Source organism: Salvelinus alpinus, chromosome 20, assembly GCF_045679555.1.
Source record: "Salvelinus alpinus chromosome 20, SLU_Salpinus.1, whole genome shotgun sequence".
Classification (NCBI taxonomy): Eukaryota; Metazoa; Chordata; class Actinopteri; order Salmoniformes; family Salmonidae; genus Salvelinus; species Salvelinus alpinus.
The window spans coordinates 26036856-26064557 of record NC_092105.1 but is presented as its reverse complement, the minus strand read 5'-3'; the positions used below and the strand labels follow the sequence as shown (position 1 = coordinate 26064557).

The 27702-nt window shown below is 43.2% G+C and overlaps 1 protein-coding gene across 1 annotated transcript in view; it reads left to right on the top strand.

Moving 5' to 3' along the window:
* Nucleotides 1-27702, top strand: part of LOC139546570 (tumor necrosis factor receptor superfamily member EDAR-like) — a 42026-nt gene that overhangs the window by 2132 nt on the left and 12192 nt on the right. The window contains exons 2-5 of the mRNA XM_071355107.1: nt 16833-16897; nt 21033-21155; nt 24030-24211; nt 25216-25301. Of these exons, the coding sequence (XP_071211208.1) occupies nt 16847-16897; nt 21033-21155; nt 24030-24211; nt 25216-25301 (442 nt within the window). The 5' untranslated portion in view covers nt 16833-16846. The remainder of the gene's footprint in view (nt 1-16832; nt 16898-21032; nt 21156-24029; nt 24212-25215; nt 25302-27702) is intronic.

Genomic DNA, 27702 nt, shown 5'->3' with positions numbered 1-27702 from the left:
CCTAAATCAGACCCCTGTACTAGGGAAGGCTGGTTCTTAACAAGGCCGTAATCCTTCTACACTAAACACAAATAGGCTGACAGGCAGAGAGTCAGTCGTTCTGCTGTCATGCTAAATAATAAGGAATAGAGAAAAGCAGACAGAAACTGTTTTGCCCACCTACTAATGTGTTAGAGAGACAAAGAGACACAGTAAATTACCCTGCCCACCTACAGTATTAACACTCAATAGACAAAGAGAGAGACGAAAGAGATATGGAGGGAGACGTTCTGCCCCAGTGGAGGTAAAGAAGGAGAGAGGGATCAGGGAGAGGAGACGATGAAAGACAGATCACCGTCAGATAGAAATCAAAGAGGCTACTGAGTACAACTGCTGTAGTGTCTGTGTGGGTGTGTGGGTGTGTGCGTGCGTGCGTGCGTGTGTGTGGTGTCTCCTTTTCATGTGCATTAAGAATGAGTTTTTCCTGCTCTCTGAGAGGGGAGCTGTAATTAAAGCAATCAGAAGATGAAGAGAATACACCAGACACACATGCATGCTCACAGTTGTATCAGTACAACCCTGTGATAATATGAACCTGTTTAAGTCTGGGAGTTTAGTTTTCAGAAAACATGGAAACAATCAGATTTTAGCTTTATCTCCATGAATCACCTGAAGCTATTTATTTATTTAACCTTTATTTAACTAGGCAATTCAGTTGAGAACAAATTCTTATTTACAATGACGGCCTACCCGGGCCAAACCCGAACCCAGAAGACGCTGGGCAAATTGTGCACCGCCCTATGGGACTTCCAATCATGGCCTGTTGTGATACAGCCTGGAATCAAACCAGGGTCTGTAGTGACGCCTCTAGCACTGAGTGCCGTAGACCGCTGCGCCACACGGGAGCCCAAAATATGGTAGTCTTTCACTAGATAAATCTATCTCTATCCCTTCCATCCCTTTCTCTCTCCCAACTGCTGGTGTGTGTGTGTGTGTGTGTGTGTGTGTGTGTGTGTGTGTGTGTGTGTGTGTGTGTGTGTGTGTGTGTGTGTGTGTGTGTGTGTGTGTGTGTGTGTGTGTGTGTGTGTGTGTGTGTGTGTGTGTGTGTGTGTGTGTGTGTGAGAAAGGACTTAGTTGGGTTCTTGAGTACGTCTCCTTCCTGATTGATGAGAGTGAGAAGCCATTTCCTAATCTGACATAGTCATTAACGACTCACAGTAAATATCCATTATGGGGTTAAACATTCATTTCCGTTACATCCTTTAGGTGACAGATCCCATCTGTTACCACTGAGTTCCTGATCAGGGAACTGGGGTGAGGGTTACAGAGAGATAGGGTTAATGTAGAGGAAGGGAGCTTGGGATATCATAAGGGTTCTGTGTTAGGGTTATGGGGAGGGTTGGGGATTGGGGAACAGAGAGATGCAAACCTTTTTTAAACTAACCTTGGGCCCTATTCAATCAAATCTGTTTACTAGGTTTACAGAACCAACTTCAAAACATAGTTTGCTACAAGAGTGAACATCAGGAATCACGTAGAAAGTTAAACTAGACTGGATATCTAGGATCATTCTGAACATTCATCACTTTAGGGGAAGAATGGGGTATCTGTCTGATCCTGTGGTATTGGTAGAATATTTTCCAGTGTTCCCTATAGCAGTTTCCCAAACTCGGTCCTGAATCAGCTGTGTAATGCTAAGGCAAAAAACACAACCATGCCTTATAGAGTTCATAGCTGTCACCCTGTTCTGACAAAGACACAGAGAGCTCCACACATAGACAATATATCAGGTTCTATATCTACTGCTCCACATCTGTCAATCATTGTCAGAGAGAGAGAGGGAAGGAGAGATAGAGAGGGAAGGAGAGATAGAGAGAGAAAGAGAGATAGAGAGAGGGAGTGAGAGAGCGAGAGAGAGACAGAGAGAGACAGAGGGATAAAACCCCATCCTAACACTACTAGGACGATGCTTTTTGTCTTGCTCTCAGCTACATCTAAATAAGGCTGTCGTTTTGGCGCCTACCTACCGCTAGTGTGTGTGTGTGTGTGTGTGTGTGTGTGTGTGTGTGTGTGTGTGTGTGTGTGTGTGTGTGTGTGTGTGTGTGTGTGTGTGTGTGTGTGTGTGTGTGTGTGTGTGTGTGTGTGTGTGTGTGTGTGTGTGTGTGTGTGTAGATGATTGCCCCTGCTGCGTCTCTAGGGGGACTTTCCAATAGATTAGTCTGTCTGAATACCAACACTGACAACCCTGACAGGATCACTAATGACTTAATAACAGTTAATAGTTACAGATAATTCTAACTGTTAGATCAGATTAAGTATACGCTGGCTACTATTCACTCTGATTTACTGCTGTAATGGAAAACTTTTGTTGCAAATAACTAATGCAGTATAAAATTCTCAACGTGTTTTAGTGATGGTTATTGAGAGAGAGACAGATAGAGAGAGAGAGAGAGTGTGAGAGAGAGAGAGAGAGGTAAGAGGTAGGAGGAGAGAGAGAGGGAGAGAGAGAGAGAGAGAGAGAGAGGGAGAGAGAGAGAGAGAGAGGAACAGGTTTAGGGAACAGAACCAGAAAACAATTACATTTTTCGAGGGATAGAATCAGAACCGGGAACGAACCACCAGCTTTCATATGTTCTCATGTTCTGAGTAAGGAACTTAAACGTTAGCTTTTTTACATGGCACATATTGCACTTTTTTCTCTAACACTGTGTTTTTGCATTATTTAAACCAAATTGAACATGTTTCATTATTTATTTGAGACTTAATTGATTTTATTTATGTATTATATTAAGTTAAAATAATAGTGTTCATTCAGTATTGTTGTAATTGTCATTATTATAAATATATATACAGTGGGGAGAACAAGTATTGGATACACCCCCCAATAATACTTGTTCTCCCCACTGTATATATATATATATAAAATCAGCCGATTAATAGGTATCGGCTTTTGTTTGGTCCTCCAATAATCGGTATCCGTATCGGCGTTGAAAAATCATAATCGGTTGACCTCTAATATACAGTGGGGAGAACAAGTATTTGATACACTGCCGATTTTGCAGATTTTCCTACTTACAAAGCATGTAGGGGTCTGTAATTTTTATCATAGGTACACTTCAACTATGAGAGACGGAATCTAAAACAAAAATCCAGAAAATCACATTGTATGATTTTTAAGTAATTAATTTTATTGCATGACATAAGTACTTGATCACGTACCAACCAGTAAGAATTCCGGCTCTCACAGACCTGTTAGTTTTTCTTTAAGAAGCCCTCCTGTTCTCCACTCATTACCTGTATTAACTGCACCTGTTTGAACTCGTTACCTGTATAAAAGACACCTGTCCACACACTCAATCAAACAGACTCCAACCTCTCCACAATGGCCAAGACCAGAGAGCTGTGTAAGGACATCAAGGATAAAATTGTAGACCTGCACAAGGCTGGGATGGGCTACAGGACAATAGGCAAGCAGCTTGGTGAGAAGGCAACAACTGTTGGCGCAATTATTAGAAAATGGAAGAAGTTCAAGATGATGGTCAATCACCCTCGGTCTGGGGCTCCATGCAAGATCTCACCTCGTGGGGCATCAATGATCATGGGGAAGGTGAGGGATCAGCCCAGAACTACACGGCAGGACCTGGTCAATGACCTGAAGAGAGCTGGGACCACAGTCTCAAAGAAAACCGTTAGTAACATACTACGCCGTCATGGATTAAAATCCTGCAGCGCACACAAGGTCCCCCTGCTCAAGCCAGTGCATGTCCAGGCCCGTCTGAAGTTTGCCAATAACCATCTGGATGATCCAGAGGAGGAATGGGAGAAGGTCATGTGGTCTGATGAGACAAAAATAGAGCTTTTTGGTCTAAACTCCACTCGCCGTGTTTGGAGGAAGAAGAAGGATGAGTACAACCCCAAGAACACCATCCCAACCGTGAAGCATGGAGGTGGAAACATCATTCTTTGGGGATGCTTTTCTGCAAAGAGGACAGGATGACTGCACCATATTGAGGGGAGGATGGATGGGGCCATGTATCGCAAGATCTTGGCCAACAACCTCCTTCCCTCAGTAAGAACATTGAAGATGTGTCGTGGCTGGGTCTTCCAGCATGACAACGACCCAAAACACACAGCCAGGGCAACTAAGGAGTGGCTCCGTAAGAAGCATCTCAAGGTCCTGGAGTGGCCTAGCCAGTCTCCAGACCTGAACCCAATAGATAATCTTTGGAGGGAGCTGAAAGTCCGTATTGCCCAGCGACCGCCTCGAAACCTGAAGGATCTGGAGAAGGTCTGTATGGAGGAGTGGGCCAAAATCCCTGCTGCAGTGTGTGCAAACCTGGTCAAGAACTACAGGAACTATGATCTCTGTAATTGCAAACAAAGGTTTCTGTACCAAATATTAAGTTCTGCTTTTCTGATGTATTAAATACTTATGTCATGCAATAAAATGCAAATTAATTACTTAAAAATCATACAATGTGATTTTCTGGATTTTTGTTTTAGATTCCGTCTCTCACAGTTGAAGTGTACCTATGATAACAATTACAGACCTCTACATGCTTTGTAAGTAGGACAACCTGCAAAATCGGCAGTGTATCAAATACTTGTTCTCCCCACTGTATATATATATATTTTTTTTTGTGTGGGCACCCCGAGCCAACCCCGGCAAGATGCCGCCCTGGGCGGCTGCCCATGTCGCCAATACCTAAATCCGCCTATACCTAAATCTGCCACTGGTCCTTTGCCAAGATAATCCATCCACCTGACAGGTGTGGCATATCAAGAAGCTGATTAAACAGCATGATCATAACATAGGTGCGCCTTGTGCTGGGGACAATAAAAGGCCACTCTAAAATGTGCAGTTTTGTCATGTGGCACAATGCCACAAATGACTCAAGTTTTGATGGAACGCGCAATTGGCATGCTCCCTCTAACTGTAGGAATGGTATGGGAAGGCATGAGCTACAGACAACGAACATAATTGCATTTTATCTATGGCAATGTTTGGGATGCTATATGTCGATGTGTACGACAGCGTGTTCCAGTTCCCGCCAATATCCAGCAACTTCGTACAGCCATTGAAGAGGAGTGGCACAACATTCCACAGGCCACAATCAACAGCCTGATCAATTCTATGGGAAGGAGATGTGTTGCGCTGCATGAGGAAAATAGTGGTCACACCAGATACTGACTGGTTTTCTGATTCATCCAATTTTTTAAGGTTTGTGACCAACAGATGCATATTCCCAGTCATGTTGAATCCATAGATTAGGGCCTTTTGAATATATTTCAATTGACTGATTTCCTTATCTGAACTGTAACTCAGTAAAATCTTTGAAATTGTTGCATGTTGCATTTATATTTTTGTTCAGTGTACATACTAAATGTATTGTTTCTGGTTGGCTCTGTATTATGATCGTGGTGATCAATGCTTTGTATTTATGTACCTTTAAAAATAGATATATATTATTTTTGAGTGACAGCCCACGGGTGAATTCAAGCTGACTATTAGTAGGAGTATAGGAATGTATTTATTGTGCATGTAGCCTCCCCCAACTAGAAAATAAAAATAATAATAAAGATAAAAATGTAATAAAAAAAAGAATAGGTTGAACCAACCAAAGCGTAATTCTCATCATTCCAATCAGTAAAAGCACTTCAGATGAACAACAACGTCGTCCCACTTTTTAAAGTGTATCATCACGTCCGTAAAAGTGAGCTCCTCTGTAAGCCAATGCCTAAGGAGAATCTCTCCTTTCTAATGCTTTACTGTGCCAGGCAATCTGTACGGTCTATGTTTTATAAGCCATGCCCGAGGTGTGGGTCTGTATAAAGTATTTCTTTGTGCCCGAGGTGTGGGTCTGTATAAAGTATTTCTTTGTGCCCGAGGTGTGGGTCTGTATAAAGTATTTATTTGTGCCCGAGGTGTGGGTCTGTATAAAGTATTTCTTTGTGCCCGAGGTGTGGGTCTGTATAAAGTATTTATTTGTGCCCGAGGTGTGGGTCTGTATAAAGTAATTCTTTGTGCCCGAGGTGTGGGTCTGTATAAAGTATTTATTTGTGCCCGAGGTGTGGGTCTGTATAAAGTATTTCTTTGTGCCCGAGGTGTGGGTCTGTATAAAGTATTTATTTGTGCCCGAGGTGTGGGTCTGTATAAAGTATTTCTTTGTGCCCGAGGTGTGGGTCTGTATAAAGTATTTCTTTGTGCCCGAGGTGTGGGTCTGTATAAAGTATTTCTTTGTGCCCGAGGTGTGGGTCTGTATAAAGTATTTCTTTGTGCCCGAGGTGTGGGTCTGTATAAAGTATTTATTTGTGCCAGAGGTGTGGGTCTGTATAAAGTATTTCTTTGTGCCCGAGGTGTGGGTCTGTATAAAGTATTTCTTTGTGCCCGAGGTGTGGGTCTGTATAAAGTATTTCTTTGTGCCAGAGGTGTGGGTCTGTAAAAAGTATTTCTTTGTGCCAGAGGTGTGGGTCTGTATAAAGTATTTCTTTGTGCCCGAGGTGTGGGTCTGTATAAAGTATTTCTTTGTGCCCGAGGTGTGGGTCTGTATAAAGTATTTCTTTGTGCCCGAGGTGTGGGTCTGTATAAAGTATTTCTTTGTGCCCGAGTTGTGGGTCTGTATAAAGTATTTCTTTGTGCCCGAGGTGTGGGTCTGTATAAAGTATTTCTTTGTGCCAGAGGTGTGGGTCTGTAAAAAGTATTTCTTTGTGCCAGAGGTGTGGTTCTGTATAAAGTATTTCTTTGTGCCCGAGGTGTGGGTCTGTATAAAGTATTTATTTGTGCCAGAGGTGTGGGTCTGTATAAAGTATTTCTTTGTGCCCGAGGTGTGGGTCTGTCTAAAGTATTTCTTTGTGCCCGAGGTGTGGGTCTGTATAAAGTATTTCTTTGTGCCAGAGGTGTGGGTCTGTATAAAGTATTTCTTTGTGCCAGAGGTGTGGGTCTGTATAAAGTATTTATTTGTGCCAGAGGTGTGGGTCTGTATAAAGTATTTCTTTGTGCCCGAGGTGTGGGTCTGTATAAAGTATTCTTTGTGCCCGAGGTGTGGGTCTGTATAAAGTATTTCTTTGTGCCAGAGGTGTGGGTCTGTAAAACGTATTTCTTTGTGCCAGAGGTGTGGGTCTGTATAAAGTATTTCTTTGTGCCCGAGGTGTGGGTCTGTAAAAAGTATTTATTTGTGCCAGAGGTGTGGGTCTGTATAAAGTATTTCTTTGTGCCAGAGGTGTGGGTCTGTATAAAGTATTTCTTTGTGCCAGAGGTGTGGGTCTGTATAAAGTATTTCTTTGTGCCAGAGGTGTGGGTCTGTATAAAGTATTTCTTTGTGCCCGAGGTGTGGGTCTGTATAAAGTATTTCTTTGTGCCCGGGGTGTGGGTCTGTATAAAGTATTTTTTTGTGCCCGAGGTGTGGGTCTGTATAAAGTATTGCTTTGTGCCCGAGGTGTGGGTCTGTAAAAAGTATTTCTTTGTGCCAGAGGTGTGGGTCTGTAAAAAGTATTTCTTTGTGCCAGAGGTGTGGGTCTGTATAAAGTATTTATTTGTGCCCGAGGTGTGGGTCTGTATAAAGTATTTATTTGTGCCCGAGGTGTGGGTCTGTATAAAGTATTTCTTTGTGCCAGAGGTGTGGGTCTGTATAAAGTATTTATTTGTGCCCGAGGTGTGGGTCTGTATAAAGTATTTATTTGTGCCCGAGGTGTGGGTCTGTATAAAGTATTTCTTTGTGCCCGAGGTGTGGGTCTGTATAAAGTATTTATTTGTGCCCGAGGTGTGGGTCTGTATAAAGTATTTCTTTGTGCCCGAGGTGTGGTTCTGTATAAAGTATTTCTTTGTGCCCGAGGTGTGGGTCTGTAAAAAGTATTTCTTTGCGCCAGAGGTGTGGGTCTGTATAAAGTATTTATTTGTGCCAGAGGTGTGGGTCTGTATAAAGTATTTATTTGTGCCAGAGGTGTGGGTCTGTATAAAGTATTTATTTGTGCCAGAGGTGTGGGTCTGTCATGCCGTTAATGACACAGATAATGACTGTCAGTGTGTTTATGTGAGATTAACTCTCGTTTGAAGATTAATACCCTGAGGCCTGGGGAGACTGAGGTTGGCTTTTAACACAGACATGTCCCGACAGGGAGGAGACGGAGAGGGAGGGATAGGGAAGGAGGAAGAGAGGGAGAGAGAGAAGGAGAGAGGAGGGACACATAGAGGGAGAGGTGGGGGACAGATGGGGAGAAGAATATAAGTGAGAGGCAGAGAGAGGAAGTGGGAGAGAGCAAAGGGAGAGTGAGATGGAGCTAGAGGGATCGGAAAGAGTGAGGGAGATAGAGGGATAGGAAAGGGTGAGGGAGCTAGAGGGATAGGAAAGAATGAGGGAGCTAGAGGGATAGGAAAGAGTGAGGGAGATAGAGGGATAGGAAAGAGTGAGATGGAGCTAGAGGGATAGGGAAGGAGGAAGAGAGGGAGAGAGAGAAGGAGAGAGGAGGGACACATAGAGGGAGAGGTGGGGGACAGATGGGGAGAAGAATATAAGTGAGAGGCAGAGAGAGGAAGTGGGAGAGAGCAAAGGGAGAGTGAGATGGAGCTAGAGGGATCGGAAAGAGTGAGGGAGATAGAGGGATAGGAAAGGGTGAGGGAGCTAGAGGGATAGGAAAGAATGAGGGAGCTAGAGGGATAGGAAAGAGTGAGATGGAGCTAGAGGGATAGGAAAGAATGAGGGAGCTAGAGGGATAGGAAAGAGTGAGGGAGCTAGAGGGATAGGAAAGAGTGAGATGGAGCTAGAGGGATAGGAAAGAGTGAGGGAGCTAGAGGGATAGGAAAGAGTGAGGGAGCTAGAGGGACAGGAAAGAGTGAGATGGAGCTAGAGGGATAGGAAAGAGTGAGATGGAGCTAGAGGGATAGGAAAGAGTGAGATGGAGCTAGAGGGATAGGAAAGAGTGAGATGGAGCTAGAGTGATAGGAAAGAGTGAGGGAGGTAGAGGGATAGGAAAGAGTGAGGGAGCTAGAGGGATAGGAAAGAGTGAGGGAGATAGAGTGAGTGAGGGAGAGAGAAAGAGCGAGAGAAGGGAGAGAGATGCTCTTGAAATAGAGTGATGCATTCCAGTCCAGGGGAGTAGGGAGTGTGTGTGTGGGTGTGTGTATGTGTGGATGTGGGTGTGTGCGGGGTGCAGGGGACTCGCGGGGGTTTGAGGGGCTGGAGCCTGATGAAAGCATCAGGGTGAGTGTGTGTATGTGTGTGCGTGTGTGTTCGTTTAGTCTGATAATGAGGTGCTCGGGGCAGCGTCGTTTGGCAGCTCTCACTTCCTGTTCAGAAGACAAGCTTTTTATCAAAACAAAAAGTTACATTTTCTTCTCTTATCCTGAAAGCCCGGCAGCGCCACTGGGTCTCCTAAACACACGCGCACGCACGCACGCACACACACACACACACACACACACACACACACACACACACACACACACACACACACACACACACACACACACACACACACACACACACACACACACACACACACACACACACACACACACACACACACACACACACACACACACACACACAGACCTGACTTCTGAGCTGAAATTAGCTTAATTGTGCGAATCATTGTGGAGTGTTTGTGTGTGTGTGTGTGTGTGTGCGTGCGTGCGTGCGTGCGTGCGTGTTTAGGAGACCCAGTGCATGGGGGTTGTGATTAAACAGGATCAAAGGGAAAAGGACGTGACCCTTTCAGACGATCAGCTCCGTTCAACATGTGAACGTTTTTCTCCAGTTACAGTAGCACCTTGATCTGGAACACAGAACCGTCCTGGAGACCAACCCCCTCCCATCTCCACTTACCCACCACCCCCGGCCCACAATCCCCCATCCAGTCTCCTGAAACCATAAAAGAAAGAGGGCGTGGATTTCATCTCCCTCTGATTAATTAAAGTAGTGTAGTCGATCTAATCTGGGTTTGATTGACTGACTATTTATAGTGTAGTAGTTAGTGGTAACTCTATCTCTGATTCCCATCAGTTGTTTTGTTAGTGATCGTCAGTGTCTCTCCAGCTCTTCAGTTGAGCTGTCACAGAGAGAGAGAAGAGTCGGGGTGTCAGAGGGTACACAATGCTCTTTTCTTCTGCTGTGTGTAGGTGTGTGTGTGTGTGTGATACCTGCAGAGTTAGGGTGACAGCGGGACCCCTATAGCAGACAGGCTAAACTCGTTCTCTCTTTATGGATCATCTGATACAATAACAGCTCCATGAATAGAACTATTACACACACTGCATGGTGCTGCATACAGTACACACCAACACTACAGTACACCAACACTACAGTACACACCAACACTACAGTACACACCAACACTACAGTACACACCAACACTTCAGTACACCAACACTACAGTACACACCAACACTACAGTACACACCAACACTACAGTACACCAACACTACAGTACACACCAACACTACAGTACACACCAACACTACAGTACACACCAACACTTCAGTACACCAACACTACAGTACACACCAACACTACAGTACACCAACACTACAGTACACCAACACTACAGTACACCAACACTACAGTACACCAACACTACAGTACACACCAACACTACAGTACACCAACACTACAGTACACACCAACACTACAGTACACCAACACTACAGTACACACCAACACTACAGTACACCAACACTACAGTACACACCAACACTACAGTACACACCAACACTACAGTACACCAACACTACAGTACACACCAACACTACAGTACACACCAACACTACAGTACACACCAACACTACAGTACACCAACACTACAGTACACCAACACTACAGTACACACCAACACTACAGTACACCAACACTACAGTACACACCAACACTACAGTACACCAACACTACAGTACACCAACACTACAGTACACACCAACACTACAGTACACCAACACTACAGTACACACCAACACTACAGTACACCAACACTACAGTACACACCAACACTACAGTACACACCAACACTACAGTACACCAACACTACAGTACACACCAACACTACAGTACACCAACACTACAGTACACACCAACACTACAGTACACCAACACTACAGTACACACCAACACTACAGTACACACCAACACTACAGTACACACCAACACTACAGTACACCAACACTACAGCCTCTTAATGTCTGGATAAAGGCTTTGTTCAATCTCTGAAACCACAGTAAAAATCCAACTAATTCTCTCTCTTTTCCCTCTCTCTCTTTCTCTCACTCTCTCTCAACCTGTTGTTTCTTGCATATGGTGCAATTATCTGTCAGAGAGACTCCATGAGAAATTTACTTGATAACAATAATTACAGCGTGTGTGTGTGTGTGTGTGTGTCTTACACAACCTCTCCGCTTCAGAGACTGTTTTTGTCTTAGTTACTATTCAAATACATATTTGCAGTGAATATAATTCCCCCTAAAGACAGGCAGACAGGCTTAGATGTTGCCCATCCTATGGGTCTGAGTCAGAATGTCTTGCATGTGAATTTCCCCGTCCAATCCTGGGTTTGTCTAAATGACTTTATGTACTGTGTGTTTGTGTGAGAGTGAGCTACAATTCCTTAGTATGTTACTACACTCTTTGAAAAAAGGGATCCAAAAGCATTCTTCAGCTGTCCCCATAGGAGAACCCTTTTAAGTTCCAGTTAGAACCCTCTGTAAAAAAGGGTTCTACATGGGACCCAAAAGGGTTCTACCTGGAACCACAAAGGGTTATCCTATGGGGACAGCCGAAGAACCCTTTCAGGTTGTAGATAGCATCTTTTTTTTAAGAGTGTAGGGATGTATAGAGACAGTATGGGACTAATTCAAGATGTGGGATGTAAAACACTTGAACACTTGTGTGTTTTTCCAGGAGCAGTATCAGCAGCATTGTCTCCATGTAGTGTAAAGGTTTCTATTATTTTGGGAATGTATTTTCACAAACTAAAGAGATAGTGTGTTGGAGTGTTGAGATTCACGTTTAAAGACTTGGCTACTTGCTGGATCCATCTGTTATGTGTCACGATTGTGCACCATACACACACACACACACACACACACACACACACACACACACACACACACACACACACACACACACACACACACACACACACACACACACACACACACACACACACACACACACACACACACACACACACACACACACACACGCCCTCTGCAGGAGAGAGAGAGCACACTAGCCATGGTGGGGGCCATTAGGCTCCAGTAAAATCAGTGTTTGTTTAATAATGCAACCCCATTAAAGACTGGAGCGGGTCATTACTGTGGTGTGTCAGAAAACCCTACACTCTCGATGTCCTCACAGAATGAGAAAATAATTCATCTGTATCTAAGGCTTGTAATGACCGAGAGTTTCCCCTGAGCCTGGACAGTGTTGAAACTAATCTGAGACCCTGTGTGTTTCTGTTTAACGCTTTAACCCAGCTTTAGGTAATGATGTTTCTGTTTAACGGTTTAACACAGCTTTAGGTAATGATGTTTCTGTTTAACGGTTTAACCCAGCTTTAGGTAATGATGTTTCTGTTTAACGGTTTAACCCAGCTTTAGGTAATGATGTTTCTGTTTAACGGTTTAACCCAGCTTTAGGTAATGATGTTTCTGTTTAACGGTTTAACACAGCTTTAGGTAATGATGTTTCTGTTTAACGGTTTGACACAGCTTTAGGTAATGATGTTTCTATTTAACGGTTTAACACAGCTTTAGGTAATGATGTTTCTGTTTAACGGTTTAACCCAGCTTTAGGTAATGATGTTTCTGTTTAACGGTTTAACCCAGCTTTAGGTAATGATGTTTCTGTTTAACGGTTTAACCCAGCTTTAGGTAATGATGTTTCTGTTTAACGGTTTAACACAGCTTTAGGTAATGATGTTTCTGTTTAACGGTTTAACACAGCTTTAGGTAATGATGTTTCTGTTTAACGGTTTAACCCAGCTTTAGGTAATGATGTTTCTGTTTAACGGTTTAACACAGCTTTAGGTAATGATGTTTCTGTTTAACGGTTTAACACAGCTTTAGGTAATGATGTTTCTGTTTAACGGTTTAACACAGCTTTAGGTAATGATGTTTCTGTTTAACGGTTTAACACAGCTTTAGGTAATGATGTTTCTGTTTAACGGTTTAACACAGCTTTAGGTAATGATGTTTCTATTTAACGGTTTAACACAGCTTTAGGTAATGATGTTTCTATTTAACGGTTTAACACAGCTTTAGGTAATGGTGTTTCTGTTTAACGGTTTAACCCAGCTTTAGGTAATGATGTTTCTGTTTAACGGTTTAACACAGCTTTAGGTAATGATGTTTCTGTTTAACGGTTTAACCCAGCTTTAGGTAATGATGTTTCTGTTTAACGGTTTAACCCAGCTTTAGGTAATGATGTTTCTGTTTAACGGTTTAACCCAGCTTTAGGTAATGGGTGTTTCTGGGGGAAAAGACTCTCTCTCCAAGACCTTCCAATTACACTGACCACATTACTTATACTTTACTGACACACGCGTGCACACTCATGTATCCTTTATTGAGAGAAATACGAGCTGACTGTTATTATAATGCTGGGAGTGGGCCAATAAAAATCTGTCTCCTGTAGGTAAGGGCCTGGCAACACACACACAGACGGACGCACTACACACATAAGCACGCACACACATGTACATACGTAAGCACGCATACATCCACACACACGCAACTCTCTCACACACAGTCTATAGCTTTGCTATAAACATAATTAAATCAATTAAATCCTCTACATTGATATTATTCTCTAAAATACAAGAATAAAAAGGATAAATCATGTTTGAAGTTTGATCTAATTTTAGTTGTATGTGTTCTTCAATGTACTTGTGAGTGCCTGTATACCTTAGTAACTACAGATCAGAGAGAAGAGCGAGACAGTGTGTGTTTGACCGTGACATACCTGTGAGGGCCTATATAAGTGTAGTAACTTTGTGCTGCCAGAGCATTTAAAGGGTTTCCAGATCTGTGACAGTACTACTGTAACTAAAACAAACAAAGTACAGTCCCTCTAATGCAGGCCTGGGCAAAGGCCAGCCCCTGACGCTCTTCAATACGGCCCGCGGAATCATGCTCAGATCACATAAATAATTAGTGATAGTAAAGTTTTGAAAAACATATTTGTTATTCAAATTAAAAGCCCAATGAATACTCGCCTTTGTGTAATGATTTAACTCCCACCGCTTGTGGGCATTTATTTTGAAGGCACTTATAAATAACAACTGAACGAGGACAGACAGTGATTGACAGGCTGACACACGTCATAGTTACAAATAGTAGCTAGCTAGAAATTGTGCAAAAATGAGTTTTTCAAAGATTTCAAAGAAAAGGAAAGTCGACAATGAATGTAGGGTGTTCCAGCAAGAGTGGACGTCGAAATATTTATTTATTGAGATATCAGGTAAAGCTGTGTGCTTAGTGTGCAAAGAGAGCATCGCTGTTTTGAAAGACTACAACTTGTCCTGACACTTCCAGACAAAACATGCAGAGAAATATAGGAATATGTCTTCTGAACAGAGGGCATCGAAAGAGTTGCTTTCTCAGTTGCAGAAGCAGCAAGACTTTTCACAAAACTGCATTCAGCAAATGACGGAATTGCGAGAGCTAGCTATGTACTGTCCTACACAATTGCTAAACATAGCAAGCCATTTGCTGAGGGCGAATTAATTAAATAATGTTTAATTGACTCTGCAGCAATACTTTGCCCCAACAAGAAATAGCTGTTTGAAAATGTTTCCCTGTCAAGACGAACAGTGACACGGCGTGTTGAGGACATCGCAGAGAATATGGAACAACAGTTGAAAGACAAGGTAAAGGATTTCACCTTGGCCCTGGATGAGAGCAGTGATGCACGTGACACGGTGTAATTGTTGATTTTCTTACGAGGCATAACCCCAGACTGTGAAATTACAGAGGAGCTTGCTTCAGTGCAGTCAATGAAGAGCACAACCACAGGGAAATATTTTATTGGAGGAGGATAATAAGTGTGTGGCAAAGCTGGGACTGAGTTTTGAAAGGTTATCCAGTGTGACCACTGATGGGTGCCCAAACTTGACAGGAAAAAACGTTAGCCTTTTGAAAAGGATACAACATCAAGTAGCTGAGCTGAACCCAGATCAGAAAATAATTTTCCTGCATTGCATTATTCATCAGGAGGTGCTCTATAAATGTGTTCTGAAAATGAGCCATGTTGTGGATAGTCACTAAAGTGGTAAACTTTTTAAGAGCAAAATCTTTCAACCACAGATAGTTTGTCTCACTGTTGGAAGAGACCGAGTCGGGTCATGCAGATCTCCCCTTCCACACAAACGTGAGATGGCTGAGTTTGGGGAAGGTGCTTAAAAGGGTGTTGGACCTGAAGTCGGAGATTGCTGAGTTTTTGCAAATGAAAGGAAAATGTGGATTTCCCTCAACTGCAAGATAAAGAATGGTTGGCTGATTTTGCCTTCACTGTGGACATCATGGCCCTCATGAATGAACTGAATTCCAAACTACAAGGGAAGGACCTTTTTGCACATCAGATGTACAGCCTTGTCAAAGCCTTCAAGGGAAAATTACTCATCCTGACCCGCCAAGTAGAAGCCAACAATCTCACCCACCTTCTGACACGACTAGTCTGTTCCCTATCAGATGACCAGTGGGAGAAGTATACATCGCTGCTGCGTGCTTTGAACGGTGAATTTTGAGGATTTCAAAGTGTTGGAAAATGACATGCTGTTGGTTTCCTCTCCTTACAACTTCAATGTGGATAATACTTCTACTGACCTGCAACTTGAGCTGATCGATCTTCAGTCTGATGCAGTGATTGGAGAACTATTCAAAACAATGTCACTGACAAGGTTCTATGCATCCCTCGATGAACAAAACCTTCCAAAGATTAGGAGTTCTGCTCAGAAGATGTTTGTACTGTTTGGGTCAACCTATGTATGTGAACAGAATATAACACGTCAAGGCACAGAATCTCTTACTGACTCTCACCTCTCAGCAATCCTGCACATAACGACGTCAGAAACTGTACCTGACTTCACTGCTCTAGTCAATGCCCATCAGAGAGTTGATTGAGTAGTTTAAATGTAATGTTGAGCGCGCTCTCTCTTTCTTGTGTTTTTGTACCCGTTGACAAGAGTTCTGTCCGTGGTGCTGAATGCACAGTGTACATTTCCCTCCGTGTAGTTCATTGCATGTTTAATAATGAAAATACCTACCAAAAGGAGAACATGGATGTGGTTAATTTCTGTGCATGTTAAAAAAGTAAAATAAGTAGCATATCTGGACGTATTTACAGTAGATATATCTGTCAACACAGTCATACACATGATGTATAATCCTGTAATATGATTCTGGCCTGTGATGGCAAAAATATATTCTAATGTGGCCCTCCATGGAAAATAATTGTCCAGGCCTGCTCTAATGACTGGTTACCCATAATCCATCTGTGTCAGAGAGGTGACGAGCTGATCCTCTCCTCTTCCACCAGGCTGCTCTCCTTTCACATACTCCCTCTCTCCCACTCTCTCTCCTCAGTGACTGGCAGCTCTGATAGGGGGATCATTAATGATCTCATCACATCAGTAGGGCAGAGGAGTAACCTACAGTAGAGAACAGTATCACCTACACACACACACACACTCAGTCAAGTATAACCCACGCAAATGATGACGCATAGTGTGTGTGTGGATCAAATGTTTATGAGGAGTGACAGCTTTCTTAAGCAGTAGAAGACTTACCACAAAAACAGCAGAGGGGACACTGCTGTCATGAGTGTATGTATTTCTGACCCTCTTACCCCCCCCCCCTCTCTCTCTCTCAGGGGAAGGTGAGAAGATGTTTCAGAAAGGAAGTCATATAGAGTCCCTCTTCCTCTGTTTGTTGTTGGTGAGTATCTTTCAAATTACATTACTCCTCCTCCTCTCCTCATCCTCACCCATCTTCAGCAATGAAACAGTGTAACAGATACACAGACGCATGCGTGAACACAAACACACTGAACACACACACTCGTACAGACATAACACTGGCAGAGGTACAGCCAGACTTTAGCAGGTCTTTGCCAGAGGTTGTGAATCATCACAGGTTCCTCCGTGGAGCTCTAAGAGAGCAGTTCTAATCTGGGCCTGAATCTCTCCTGAATCTCTCCTCTCTTCCTCTGATGTTGAAACCTGTTGGCTGTGTGTGTGTATTGGCTGTATTCTCAGGAGTTTAACTTCCCTCAGAGCTCAATTAATGATCCCCACTAAAGCCACTCCTGGAGGGCTGGATTAGAGAGAGCGAGAGAGAGAGAGACCTCTTCCTCATCCCATCTCATCTCTTCCTCCTTCTGCCTCATCCTCCTATCTTCTCTTCTTTCAACCTCTTCCTCACACCTCATCCCATCTCCTCTTCCTCCTTCCACCTCTTCCTCATCCCAACTACTCCCATCTCCTCTTCCTCCTTCCACCTCTTCCTCATCCAACATACAGTACTCCCATCTCCTCACATATCCTCTTCCTCCTTCCACCTCTTCCTCATCCAACATACAGTACTCCCATCTCCTCACATATCCTCTTCCTCCTTCCACCTCTTCCTCATCCCAACTACTCCCATCTCCTCTTCCTCCTTCCACCTCTTCCTCATCCAACATACAGTACTCCCATCTCCTCACATATCCTCTTCCTCCTTCCACCTCTTCCTCATCCAACATACAGTACTCCCATCTCCTCACATATCCTCTTCCTCCTTCCACCTCTTCCTCATCCAACATACAGTACTCCCATCTCCTCACATATCCTCTTCCTCCTTCCACCTCTTCCTCATCCAACATACAGTACTCCCATCTCCTCACATATCCTCCTCCTCCTTCCCCCTCCTCCATACACAGTGTATGACAGCCTCAGACTCACATGTCTTCCTGTCAGATGTCTCAGTTCTCTCCAGCTCCCCAGCTGCTGCTCAGTCTGTCTTGTGTTTGTATAGAGTTTGTCAGTGGTGTAAAGTACTTAAGTAAAAATATGTATATTTTTTACTTTTACTTCACTAGATTCCTTTTACTTCTACTTTTACTTCACTACATTCCTAAATAAAATAATAACTTTTTACTCTACATTTTCCCTGACACCCAAAAGTACTTGTTGTGTTTAGAAAAGGACATTCTTGACCGTGAGCTGGGGAGAGCTGAGTGTGTGCTTGTTTTATTTGGGGGTTCTGATGGATGGATCTGCACAGCAAATCTGTGTGAGGAGAACAGCCAACGGAACACACACACACACACACACACACACACACACACACACACACACACACACACACACACACACACACACACACACACACACACACACACACACACACACACACACACACACACACACACACACAAAGAGCCTGGCAGGCAGGTAGCTAATGGTAAGTAAGTTACTGTATATAATGTTACAGTACACCTATTGTAATTTAAATACGGTATCAAAGCAAGGACTGTGTAATGACACACGGTACAATACCGTAAAATTGACTCTATTGTACTGTAAAACGTAAATGCTACAGCACCCCCCCAACCCAAAACATCTTCCCACAGCCATGATTGAGGGGATTGGGGTTTGTATTTGACTATAATTACATGGGATTGGTGCAAGCAGGTTGGCTGCTAGGTCATGTGTTTCCACATTACAGCATATCAATTCATATGTGGTGATTTATATCACTTCCATTTCTAGAGGCCTAACAAAGGCTTCCAAACTGACTACAGGGAAAAACAGACCAAAATGATATGGCAAAATACTTAACCATTAACAGTTTAAGACTTGCTACCGCTCCAATCTGTCCCTTATATATTTTAAATTGATGGGGCACTACTACTACATACCAGTTAAATCGGTACAGCATTCTCACTAACGGGTGCAACAAATATGCAGGTTGACATTTATTGTCATGAGTCTTTCAGGAGCGATTTACCATTATATTGTAAAAATTCATATAAGCAAAAATGTGCTTTTTGGTCTTAATTTAAGGGTTAGGCATTTGGGTTAGCAGTGTGGTTACGGTTAGGGTTAGTTTTAAAATGAGATTTTAAGACTTTGTGGCTATGCCAGCTAGTGACCACTCTGCAGAGCTGCCACCAGAACAAGATTCATGACGAAAAACGCTAACCTTCAACAAATATAGCCTTTTACAAGGCATGCCTCAAAATATGTTAATGAGCCAGAAACAACAAGACCATGCACCCACTAGTGGTCAAAAGGTTTTTGGCTCCAAAAAGATGGTACGGTACTGTATTCTGTAGGATGGAATTACAGTACCATTCGGAATACAGCAATTATTCTCCTGCCCACAACATTTTCCCACAATGCACCATAATTTAATGTATGCTGCAGTAAAATGTTTCACAGTATTTTACTGTTGATAATACTCCCAATTACCGTATAAATTACAGTTTTCCTTTACGGTGCACAAACAAATGCCCACCAAACACACACACTTCAGCCACTCGATAAATCAATTATATGCACATTTAAACAACTATGGTCAGTCCCTAAGTTCACTCTGGCACACAGCGATTGCGGTTTGGTTAGTATGTTATTGTGTGGGTTGGATGGTGGGAGAGATAGTGATGTAACTCTCTCACTGGCTGACAGATTTAGGGCTACATTAATGACAACGTCTTGATTGGTCTCTGAAAGGTTCCCGGGGGGATTAATATAGTCTCAATGATTTTAATTAGAGTTATTGAAAGCTGTGGTAAAACTAAGTCTACAAGCATAAAGGCTATATACTGAAGAATCCTGTAGTGAGTTGAAGCAGAACAAAAAGATTCATCCTAACCCCTTACACTCGTAGAAATGGGCCTATATGGATAGGGCCGATTTCAAATGTTTCTAACTGAAGAACTATAAAAAGGATATGCATGACCATGTTACCAAAACTTTGGAGATTATGGGGAAATTATCAGACCAAAGGACACAACAGTTCACCTGACACAAGACTGAATCCAAACGTTACACTGTTGATTTTATGTGCATTTTACATTGACTGTGTTTTTCACAGCATTTGTCAATAGCGACATCTGAAAACACTTTGGATAAATTCAATAACATAAAAATATTAATTGAAATTTGGTGCAAAATAGGAAAAAAACTAAGGTTTGAGTGAGAGGTCTAACTGGTGTCTCCAAGTGGCAACACATCTCTCCAAACTGCACAGTTCCTAAATAATGTCAACGCACTTTTATGACTCAAGGAAAGAGCCTTCAACTATAAGGTGCATTTTTGAGCTCTCCTAGCGTTGCCATTGAGGAACTGAAGCAAGCACAAAATATGATCTTACAGTGTTAGGCTTTCAAAAGGCACTTCAGATAAACAGATTGCAATTGTGGTGCGCATAGAATGGGATCATGAGTGCATTCAATTGTGTGTCCTGCGGTTAATTGTCTTCACAATATGACACACAGCCTCATTCTGTTCAGGACAACCCAGGGTATAACACATGTCATCCTTGTAACTGTGGATCAAATATAGAAATCCTAAACATTGATACTGTAAATGACATGAGTTTTGACATGAAGTGCACATTTGGACTCATGGGTTTGTGGTTTGCTTGTATGACATCAAAGCAGTATTTATTCTAATCCCCAACGTCTCATCTGTCAGAACACAGTGACTCCTCTCAATCTACAGCATTTCCCACACTGAGACGACAATAAATGTGCAAAAGCAGCCCAATTAGCGGGAGGGATGGGTGCATCTTCTTGTCGAGCACGGTGCTCAAGTTTATAACGGCTGTCAGTCAAAACCCATACAGCGCTGGGAAGTGGAGAACCCTGAGCTCTGACGTCATGTATAAAATGTTACTGTACAGCAGATGCGTTCCAATTTAGGCGATTATCAATGACAGAATATTCAATTTTCAACCTGCATACGACTGCATATGACAGGGGCTGTGAGTGGAAAGGACTACCGTATAACCAACAACCTGAATAAAAAATACATTTAAGTTTGACTCTGCACGGTTTTATATTTTAACTCTCCCCCCTCTCTCTCAGGTGTCCTGTCCTCCCTGTCTCAGGTCAGAGTACAGTAGTTGTGGAGAGTTTGAGTTCTACAACCAGACCTTCAGTAGCTGCTGGCCCTGCCCCCCATGCCAGCCTGGACAGGAGCCCCACATGGTGAGACACATACACACACTTTTCCCTGTGGTGAAATTACTTGAGTGTCCGTATCGTGTAAACCCTGACCCCTGCTACCTACCTCCCAGCCATACTTATCAGGTAAGACCCGGATGCAGAATGTGTTGAAGTAACAATGTTTATTACAGCAACAGGGGCAAAGGTACAGGACGGCAGACAGGCTCAGGGTCAGGTCAAGCAGAGGTCGGTAATCCAGAGGTGGGGCAAAGGTACAGGACGGCAGTCAGGGTCAGGTCAATCAGAGGTCGGTAATCCAGAGGTGAGGCAAAGGTACAGGACGGCAGGCAGGCTCAGGGTCTGGGCAGGCAGAGTGGTCAGGCAAGGTGGGTACAGGGTCAGGACAGGCAAGGGTCAAAAACCAGGAGGACGAGAAAACAGAGACACAAAACCGCTGGTTGACTTGACAAACAAGACGAACTGGCAACAGACAAACAGAGAACACAGGTATAACTACACAGGGGATAATGGGGAAGATGGGCGACACCTGGAAGGGGGGTGGAGACAATCACAAAGACGGGTGAAACAGATCAGGGTGTGACAATACTCTCTAGTCTGCCTGTCTGCTCAGACCACCCAGGTAGTTTACTTGACTCACTAGTATACACACAGGTACATATGTAGGATCTTAATTTGAGCCAATTTTCAGGAAAATAATCCTGCAGCAACAGGAAGCATTTTTGTAGGGGTTGATACATTTTTCATTAGGGCAAATAAAATCTGACATTTCAAATTGGAAATTAGAAAATTTAGAAGCCTTTTTAAAACTCAAATACACTAGAAGTTTGCATTTCCAAGTTTGCATTCTCTGCAACAAAAGAGTTATCAAATTAAGAGCCTACATCTGTACACCTTCCAGCTCAGAGAGAGTTACCACCTAAATCCCAGTACTGTAAGCCTGTTCAGATTCATAAAGGGGAATGAACAATTTTCACGGTTTGTCACACCATTTAGATTTTTTTCAAAATATTGAAGCCCCGTGGGTAGGAATGGTACAGTAGTCTGTCAGTAACCATGAGTCATCAGTGCCCCGGTCAAACCAAAAAGCACCTCACTGGGCCTTAATATGGAGGAGACGCACGCACGCACGCACGCACGCACGCACACACACACACACACACACACACACACACACACACACACACACACACACACACACACACACACACACACACACACACACACACACCTATAGACTACTTCACAGAACAACTCCAACAGGTGCACACCTTTTCCTCTTAATCTAAACAACAATCCTAACACATGTCTAACTGTTTGAATAGTCCGTTAATTAACCTTCTAAGGTTAAGTGATAGTTATTCAACTCTCCTATCTAATTACAGAAAATGACTATAATGTGACCTTGACAAGTAAGCCTATCATTGCTCATGATTGTCTATTTATGTAAGGACTTATCAAACAGAGCACCAACATCATAACTAACCAGGCATTCAGCTCTGTTCTCATCTCTCGTCTGTGATCAGTAGTAGTAGTTAGTCTGTAATCTAGCCCTGTGCTTTCCCTCTGCCTCCTTATAATCACTGGGATAATCTACACCCACCTGAGAACCCCCCCCCCCCCCAAACACAAACACACACACACACACACACACATACACATACACATACACATACACATACACATACACATACACACATACACATACACACACATCAAACAGAACTCTTTCAACTCCCACACAGACCTGCTGTGATCTGATAGAGCAGATCATTTTACTGCAGTGATACACACTGGTTTACCACAACTATGGAGACTGGAAATCAATTTGATCTGGAGAGTCTGGAGAAGGTTTATATGAACCAACAGAAGTAAAGTCAGCCAGGAGATCTGACACTGGGTTGATCCATCCTGACAGAATCCTACTGATCATTTTATCCAGTTTTTATCAGATGTCACAGTGGATATATTGGAAAAGCCAATAAAGTAGGACGTTGAAGTGAATATAGTGTTTCTGTAGTCTGTAGGACAGGCAGCAGCTTGGCGTCAAGATGGAGATGATGTAACAGTTTTAATAAAGATACGTCAGACACCTGCCTGTCTGTCAGACTGGTTGTTGTCACAGATCCCCCCCTGAGAGTAGTGCATCAGTCTGGGACATCCTCATTCTATACTAGAACATACATTTCCACTACCTCGCCACATCTACTAGACTATACACAGGCGCACACACACACACACACACACACACACACACACACACACACACACACACACACACACACACACACACACACACACACACACACACACACACACACACACACACACACACACACACACACACACACACACACACACACACACACACACACACACACTATAGATGTAGGATCTTAACTTGAGCCAGTTTGCTACAGCAGGAAAATAATCCTGAAGCAACAGGAAATTTGAATTATTATGTGGATTTTAATTAATGGACATTTTTGTGGTGGTTGATGCATCATTCGTGGAAATTACAAACTTTCATTAACCTTTTTAAAACTGAAATACACTATACATTTCACATTTCCTGAATTGCAAATTATCCCGCAACAGGGTGATCAAATGAAGATGCTACATCTGTAGACAAACTACACAAAGATCAGTTCAAAATGACTCATGTCCTGTTCTTGTTAGCGATCACATTTCACGTCTTTAGTCTCAGACTCGGACTGTCAGATCTAGGCTGGGCTCAGCAGAACACAGAAGGCAGCATTAGTATATACACTAACATACTGGTCTATGAACAGCACCACTCGTTTCAAGTGCATTGTATGTGTGTGTATGTGTATGTGTATGTGAGCACAACACATGCATAACACATGTCTAACATTGTTTATGTGTGTTTTGTTGCAGAACTGTGGCTATGGGACTAAGGATGAGGACTATGTGTGTGTGTCTTGTCCGGCGGGGAAGTACTCAAAGGGGAAGTATGAGATCTGCAGGAGACATAAGGACTGTGAAGGTCTGTACCGCGCTACAGTACTCACACCTGGGACACCAGACAGTGACGCAGACTGTGGACCCTGCTTACCTGGGTATGTACACACATACAGACACACACATATACACATACAAACACGCAAGCCTACACACTCTCACTATCAGAGTGTCATTGATAAGACAGGACCACCCCATAGGACATTTGTCCCGCACAACTCCCATATCACACACACAGCCTAGGCTAACCCTCCATTGGCCACGCTACCAGCCTCAATTACCCAGCTGCCATCTGGTCACCCACCAACATGGAGGCAGGAGAAGATATAAATTGTTACAGGACTGATTTAAAGGTCTGATCTCTCTCTCTCTCTCTCTCTCTCTCTCTCTCTCTCTCTCTCTCTCTCTCTCTCTCTCTCTCTCTCTCTCTCTCTCTCTCTCTCTCTCTCTCTCTCTCTCTCTCTCTCTCTCTCTCTCTCTCTCTCTCTCTCTCCACCATATGATATCATTCAGTGATTGGACCACCTCAAAGGCATTCTCTGGTTTCAATTGGGTTTAAAGTCAATATACAGACTGGAGTGTTTTAGCATAACATTACTGGCTGCTTTAATAGCTACTCTCTTTCAGCTGTACTGTATTGGGGGCAGCGATACTGAACACTGTCTGACTGCTGCTGTGATGGAATCGAAATACTAAAATCGTTTTATTAATCTCACGTTTAATGCTTTGTCGGTGTTCTAACCTGGAGATCGGGTGTTGGTGTTTGATTGAATTTGGTTTAATAGTCATCTCTGATTAATGATAGCCTCTCTGAGGAGGACGCCACGCTCTGAAGCAGCTTCCTTTCTCGTCCTCTGTCACAGCTCAGGGCTATATAATACCTTATCTAACCTAATGGTATACAGTATCACTCCTTCCCCTCTGGGCATCAATACAGCAGTCAGTTCAGCCTTTTCACCTCAGCTATTATTGAGACACTTCTCCTGTCAAATACGTACATATTCACACCATATCTAACATCTCTCTGTATATAAGAAGACAATACTAGGTACTGTATCAGTATTGTTCTCTAAAGGTTCTCTCTGTGTTTCCTTTCTGTCAGGTATTACATCCAGGAGAACCGGCCCAGGAACCTGTATGGGATGGTCTGTCACTCGTGTCAGAACGCACCGCGCAACACTAAAGAGTGTACGTTCTACTATACTTTACTACTTCTACAACACAAACACACTGTTTTACAGAATCACGGTCAGCGAGGGACGGAGAGCGATCACTGTAAGGTCAGGTGAGTGAGGGCTGTGGCCAGTTAATGAACACAGACAGACAGACAGACAGACAGAGCACAGTGCGAGGCAGCATGATGTTAACTCGTCAGCGTCTGGAACTGCTTCCTCATGGTAATGCTCAAACCCAGGAATTGTTTTTGTGTCCGTCGCTCAAACCAACACTCACTGGCACATTGTTTTGACCGGAAATGAATATATATGTTATTGTGTAATTTGAATGACTGTGTTTTGAAATATGAAAAGCTCAAACAGATTGGAAGCTGCTATGAGGAGGATGGGAGGGAGGGAAGGAGGGAGGAGGACAGATGAGTGTATACCAACAAACACAAACCTTTTAACAAGTGTCTAATTGTTTCTTCCAGGCAGGGAGTGAGTTAGGGAGGAAGAGAGGGAGGGAGTGAACGTGTGAGGGTACATTTTAATTAAGTGTTTTAAATGAAGTCTTGAAATATGTAGTTGAAGCATAGAGTTACTAGCTCAGGGTCAAGACAGGCTAGCACTCGCCAAGTAATCTGTCAATTACTCCGGCTTCCAGCTCAGTGTGTGTGTGTGTGTGTGTGCGTGTGTGTGTGTGTGTTACCGCTGAGCCCAGCTAGCTCCCAGCATGGCGCGGTGTGATAATTAAAACGTTTGGAGGGCATGAAAAAGATGATTAACATGTTTCTACATGCACTGGGTCTTCTCTTCAACAGCAGCCTGTCATACCACCTCTCCAGGCTATATACATCTATACATATCTATACCACCTCTGTCTGGCCTCTGTTTACCACAATCTACTGTAACAGACTGGGTTTAAACTTTGAACCCAGGTTTGTCTAATGTAACTGCAGCAGTCTCATACAATGATAGACCTCGTCAGTCTGATCTGATCAGTGAATAAATAAAGTCTGAAGCAGCATAAAGATGTCCAAAAGCTTTAGAGGAGATGATGTCTGTCTGTAGGGTTGAACGCCTTGTTCTATTCTGATGTCTGTCTGTAGGGTTGAACGCCTTGGTCTATTCTGACGTCTGTCTGTAGGGTTGAAAGCCTTGGTCTATTCTGACGTCTGTCTGTAGGGTTGAACGCCTTGTTCTATTCTGATGTCTGTCTGTAGGGTTGAACGCCTTGTTCTATTCTGATGTCTGTCTGTAGGGTTGAACGCCTTGTTCTATTCTGATGTCTGTCTGTAGGGTTGAACGCCTTGTTCTATTCTGATGTCTGTCTGTAGGGTTGAACGCCTTGTTCTATTCTGATGTCTGTCTGTAGGGTTGAACGCCTTGTTCTATTCTGATGTCTGTCTGTAGGGTTGAAAGCCTTGTTCTATTCTGATGTCTGTCTGTAGGGTTGAACGCCTTGTTCTATTCTGATGTCTGTCTGTAGGGTTGAACGCCTTGTTCTATTCTGATGTCTGTCTGTAGGGTGAAAGCCTTGGTCTATTCTGATGTCTGTCTGTAGGTTTGAAAGCCTTGGTATATTCTGATGTCTGTCTGTAGGGTTGAAAGCCTTGGTCTATTCTGACGTCTGTCTGTAGGGTTGAAAGCCTTGGTCTATTCTGACGTCTGTCTGTAGGGTTGAAAGCCTTGGTCTATTCTGACGTCTGTCTGTAGGGTTGAAAGCCTTGGTCTATTCTGATGTCTGTCTGTAGGGTTGAAAGCCTTGGTCTATTCTGATGTCTGTCTGTAGGGTTGAAAGCCTTGGTCTATTCTGATGTCTGTCTGTAGGGTTGAAAGCCTTGGTCTATTCTGATGTCTGTCTGTAGGGTTGAAAGCCTTGGTCTATTCTGATGTCTCACTGTAGGAACAATGTGGTCTCAGAGCATTTTGTATGATTCTGTACGTAAATCCGAGACACTCCATTTAGTATGATATGTTACGTTTCGTATAGTTTGTGTTAATTTGTGGAAGTCCATCATGAGATGTTTACGAATTACAATTCATATGATGTTACAAATTTGCTCATACTCTCTCTCTCTCTCTCTCTCTCTCTCGAGAGAGAGAGAGAGAGAGAGAGAGAGAGAGAGAGAGAGAGAGAGAGAGAGAGAGAGAGAGAGAGAGAGAGAGAGAGAGAGAGAGAGAGAGAGAGAGGAGAGGGGAGGGGAGAGAGACCCACTGAGGCGCTGAAGACTATTCTGTAGGGTATAAAGGTTGAGAGGGGCACAGTGTTGTAGACAAATCATCCAATCAAATTGCTTCGTAAACAACAGGTGTGGACTAACAGTGAAATGCTTACTTACAGGCCCTTCCCAACAATGCAGAGAGAAAGAAAATAGAGAAATAATAAAGTAATAATAGATACACAATGAGTAAAGATAACCTGGCTATAT